Raw genomic sequence first — 5,000 nt, 5'->3', positions numbered from 1 at the left:
TGGGATTGCTAGATGAACTCATTTTTGTGAAAACATTAACTTCGACTGAAATCTACATTTGTCACTTTTTTTCTTTTTTCTTTTTTTTTGCGTGTAGCTCAAAATTAGCCCATGCACATTCACACTCATTTTGCCAGCACAGGTCACATGTGTAGTATTGGAGTATTAGTATTTAGACAATATGTGACCCTGGAGCACAAAACCAATCATAAGGGTACATTTTTTTAAATTGACATTGACAATTGACATCTGAAAGATGAATAAATAATTTTTCATTATTTAAATAATCTAATCATTGATGTATGGTTTGTTAGGATAGGACAATATTTGGCTGAGATACAACTATTTGAAAATCTGGAATCTGAGGGTGCAAAAAAATCTAAATATTGAGAAAATCATCTTTAAAGTTGTCCAAATGAAGTTCTTAGCAATGCATATTACTAATCAAACATTAAGTTTTGATATTTTTATGGTAGGAAATTTACAAAATATCTTCATGGAACATGATCTTTACTTAATATCCTAATGATTTTTGGCATAAAAGAAAATTGGATCATTTTGACCCATACAATGTATTGTTGGCTATTGCTACAAATATCCCCCAGCGACTTAAGACTGCTTTTGTGCTGCAGGGTCACATGTGTATTTCCTGTCATCTGCTGTGTTTTCCACATAAACTCGTATCCTGAATGAATCTGTGGAGGGTCAGCCCATGTTTGTTGTCTCTCAGTAATCAGGCCGAGGGCGACGTGAAGGAGGAGATTCTGCAGCCTCCAGAGCCGCGGCCCGTTCCTCCGATCCTCACGCCGTCTCCGCCCTCGGCCTTCCCTACGGTCACAAACGCACGGCAGGACAATGACCGCTACCATCCCAAACCCATCCTGCACGTGCTGGCGTCGGACCAGAACCCCGACCTCAACGAGAACTACAGCAAGCCAGGGCAGGACGGGCCGGACCGCCCGCTGGAGCGCACGCTGAGCATCGAGATCAAGACCGTTCCGCTGCAGGAGGGCCCTCGCAGCTTCGAGGGGAACAGCGCTCTGCAGCGCTCACATGCCTTCAAGCGCTCCAACACCAGCTCCGTGTGTGAGGAGAGCGACGAGCCTCCGCGACCCAACCACCTGCCGCTGATGGAGGAGAAGGGTCAGTCCGAGCCCGGCCGGACCGCGCTGAGCTTCACCAACCCGCTGCACTCCGACTGCCCTGACGCTCTCTCCACGATAAGCAGCACGGCTTCAGCGGCACAGCAGAGCACTGACACCCACCGCAGAGTCATGCCGATGTCCATCGCAGGCCAGAGCCTCCCCACACACACCTCAGGTACGTACTTACACACACACACACACGCACGCGCACACTCTCTCACACACACACATACACTCACACACACACACACACGCACGCACGCGCACTCACACACACACACACACACACACACGCATGCGCACACTCTCTCACACATACACACACACACACGCACGCAAATACACAAGGTCAGATAAGCTGACAGAACTTAAAGGGACTGAAAGAAAAATGGGAAAAGGTGCTTCTGTTTCCGAGAGAACCGTGGATTACACAGTCGTCCACTTCCTAAAGACTGGACTCAAAGCGACACAGACTCCTGTCACAGTGATGCTAAAATCGGTCACTTCCTGCTCGCATGTGCCAATCATTTCTGATCAAATGAGAGTCGAGCGACTCGAAGGAAGGGAGAGCTGGGAAAGGAAGCAGACGGAGGAGCGGCGTGTGTGTGTGAGAGTGTGTGTGTTTGTGTGTGTGTGCTTGTTTGTGTGTGTGTGTGTGTGTGTGCAGAGATGCTCCTGGGATCTTTAGGTCACCTGATCAAAGCTTGTTTTCTGCCTCTGAGCTGTGCTAATGTGCTAATGCTGCCTGTCTAGGGCACTCAGTAAATTTGTGGGGCTGAAGGCATGATGGTAGTGTGATGATCGGGGGTCTGGGCTGGCGGGCTCGTGTCAGGTGTTGATGCTGCATTTAGCGGTGTGTGTACGTGTGTGAGAGAGAGCTCTGGTTGGTAACGGTGCTCTCTTTGCCCCAGACTGTGACGACAGTGAAGATTGGCCCCCGCCTGTTCCTGAGCGAAACCGCTGAGTCCTTCCTAATGGCCACAGGTGTGTCTTTACTGTGTCCAGCCACAGGGCAGCAGAGGCTCTGAGACAGAAGCACAGCGCGTCACTTCCTGCTTCTGTAGTCGAGCGGGATCCTGTTCCACTGCGCACAGAATCCAGACAATGGATTTACTAACATTGAAACTAACATTGTGTGTTAGTTTCGTCCGGTTGCTCTTGGTGAACATCAGTTTCGTGACACACACACACACACACACAGTGAACCTCAGCCCTCTGTTACGTCTCGCAGCGACTGAAGTGATCATTCTGAAATATAAATGACAAAAAGTGGTTTTGACCAAATGCTTTTTCAATAAGTATGTAGATAAAGGGTATGTTTCCCAGCATGCCTGGTTGTTTTAGTGCATCTGTGTTAATGGTGAGTCAGTAGCCTGTGTGTGTGTGTGTGTGTGTGTGTGTGTGGATTCTGTGAGTTTGAAGAGCATTGATCACTGATGGCTCATTAAGGGCTCAGTCGTTAAACTCGTCTGTTTCATTAGTGAGGTGATAGTGTGTCGTCAGAAAGCCGCTCGTTCTCATGTCTGTCTGAACTTCCTGTAACGTTTCCCTCGTGTTCATTCAGAGGCCGCAGATGTGAAGCCGCCGCTGGCCGAAGCGTCGTCACAGGTGAGACGAGTCTGTTTCTGCTGCGAGCGACTGAGAACGAGAGCTTTAACATCTGTCTCTTCTCTTCACAGGCGTCTGCAGACACACAAGCTCCTGCTAGTCCTCCAAAGACCGGTACGTCACGCAGTCTCGTCATCAGAAGTGTCCGTGTGCAGCGGTGCATGTGGAGACCGAGCGAGTGCACTAGGTGGCGCTGTGTGTGTCGAGCTCGTCCGTTCACACTCATCGCGGTCCAGTATATTTTATACACTGTGCGCAAGACGTATACCCGGGCCTTAGAGCTGCTACCAGATTAAACCACATCATATTATCAGCCAAAAACACTTCCTGTTCATCAGCACTTCCTGCAGACTTTTATTTTTACTGAATCTCTCGGTGTCCCGCTTTCACTCGTCATCTCTGACCCGTGTTTGTGCAGCACTAGAAACCAGCATTAGGTGCGTTATTTACAATATTAATAGCATTAACATGATAACAGCATTTACATTTTTTTTAATATCACTTTTAAAGGGATAGCTCACCCAAAAATTAAAATTAGCCCATGATTTACTCACTTTCAAGGCATCCTAGGTGTATATGACTTTCTTCTTTCAGAACGAATCCAATCGGAGTTATATGAAAAATTGTCCTGGCTCTTCCAAGCTTTATAATGGCAGTGAATGGCTGTTATTTTTCATCAGTCCAAAAGAAGTGCAATACAGCGCATCCATCCATAATAAACAGTGCGTCACACAGCTCTGGGGGGTGAATAAAGGCCTTAGTAAATTGATGCATTTTTGTAAGAAAAGTATCCATATTTAAAACTTTATAAGCAGTAATCTGAAGCTTCCACTAAATGTCATACGTTCACACAGCGTAGTGTTACTCCGGTGATTAGAGACGAACGAGGAAGTGCAGCAGAGAGAGCAAAACAAAATGCCGGCCACGAATGAGAAGTACAAAACGAGGATTTGTAAAGAAAAATGTGGGAGGATTGCGATATAAGCCAAGAGGAGGCTGGTTTTCCTTTGCTAAAGTAAGGAAACTTTGCTTCCTTTGCTCCTGTAAACAAACGTAGGTTCATATAAGACCAGCATGTTCTCATCAGCCGGAACGCCGTTCTATTGTGAGCGCTAAGGATTGGAGATTACTGTTTATAAAGTTTTAAATATGGATATTTTTTATTCTTATTATGGATGGATGTGCTTTATTGGACTTCTTTTGGACTGTTGAAAAATAACACCCATTCACTGCCATTTAAAAGCTTGGAACCAAGCCAGCCACCGAGCCAGGACGTTTTTTAATATAACTCCGATTGGATTTGTCTGAAAGAAGAAAGTCATATACACCTAGGATGCCTTGAGGGTGAGTAATTTATGGGGTAATGTTCATTTTTGGGTGAATATGCCTTTAATGTCAGAGTGGGTTTATTGTGACTCCTTCTGACATTCACAGGTGCCGCTGTCTGCTCAGTTAATTCCTTACTGTTTACACAAAGATATGATTTTTATTATTATAATGAACATTATTATTATTATTATAATTACACAAAAATAATATTTTAATTCACTTGCAGCATTTCAGTGCATTGTGGTTGAACACACAGCTTTATTTGAATGTGAATGTGCTTTTGTTAGCCCTTAGCAGCCGCTCCGAATCTCCAGCTGTATCTCAGAGATCAGCCGCTGATCGCACTCAGAGACACTCACTCTGATTTCTCCCATAATGTGATGAAATAGAAGCCTGACGGCAAAGATGTGCATTTGTTTAGCAGTGATGTTTTTTCTAGATGCTGAGCAGAAGAACGGAAAGGGCCCAGATTCGCCTCTGAAGGACAGGAGAGCAGAGACGGATATCGGTGAGTGACCAGAGCAGACCAGAGCTTTTCCGTAATGATCTGTGAGTTTCTCTCAAGCGTCTCTGTGCCGCAGGATTCAGCAGCCACTGCTCGCATCCCAAAGGCCCCCGGGAGCCTCCGTCGGAGTGGACGTGACCGCGGCACCCATCCGCTCCACACTCCACGCTCCTCTTTCTTCTATAAGTGCCACTGTAGACGACGGCGCCTCTTCTCTGACTAACACAATCAGTAAAGCTACAAAGATAATCTCCCATGATGCACCTCGCTGCCATGGACTCGCTGTGCTGGTGCTAAGCGTGTCTCCGGGACCAGAACCTGCCTTACTCCTGCTGCGGGGCTGGACCCGTTCTTCTGCAATAGTTTAGACTGAGATCAGACGGCGCGGGCCGGAGTTCACAGGGCGAGCCGTA

At 46.7% G+C, this 5,000-nt stretch overlaps 1 protein-coding gene across 1 annotated transcript in view; it reads left to right on the top strand.

Annotated features, from left to right (window-relative positions):
- ptpn12 (protein tyrosine phosphatase non-receptor type 12) overlaps positions 1-5,000 on the top strand; it is a 16,520-nt gene that overhangs the window by 11,417 nt on the left and 103 nt on the right. Inside the window, exons 13-17 of the mRNA XM_016256134.1 lie at positions 731-1,320; positions 2,710-2,753; positions 2,825-2,867; positions 4,522-4,590; positions 4,664-5,000. The exon at positions 4,664-5,000 is cut by the window's right edge and continues 103 nt beyond it. Coding sequence (XP_016111620.1) covers positions 731-1,320; positions 2,710-2,753; positions 2,825-2,867; positions 4,522-4,590; positions 4,664-4,725 — 808 coding nt within the window. The 3' untranslated portion in view covers positions 4,726-5,000. The remainder of the gene's footprint in view (positions 1-730; positions 1,321-2,709; positions 2,754-2,824; positions 2,868-4,521; positions 4,591-4,663) is intronic.

Source organism: Sinocyclocheilus grahami, unplaced genomic scaffold (assembly GCF_001515645.1).
Source record: "Sinocyclocheilus grahami isolate Dianchi unplaced genomic scaffold, SAMN03320097.WGS_v1.1 scaffold1398.1, whole genome shotgun sequence".
Classification (NCBI taxonomy): domain Eukaryota; kingdom Metazoa; phylum Chordata; class Actinopteri; order Cypriniformes; family Cyprinidae; genus Sinocyclocheilus; species Sinocyclocheilus grahami.
The sequence above is the reverse complement of the archived record's forward strand: the minus strand, read 5'-3'. Positions and strand labels throughout refer to the sequence as shown.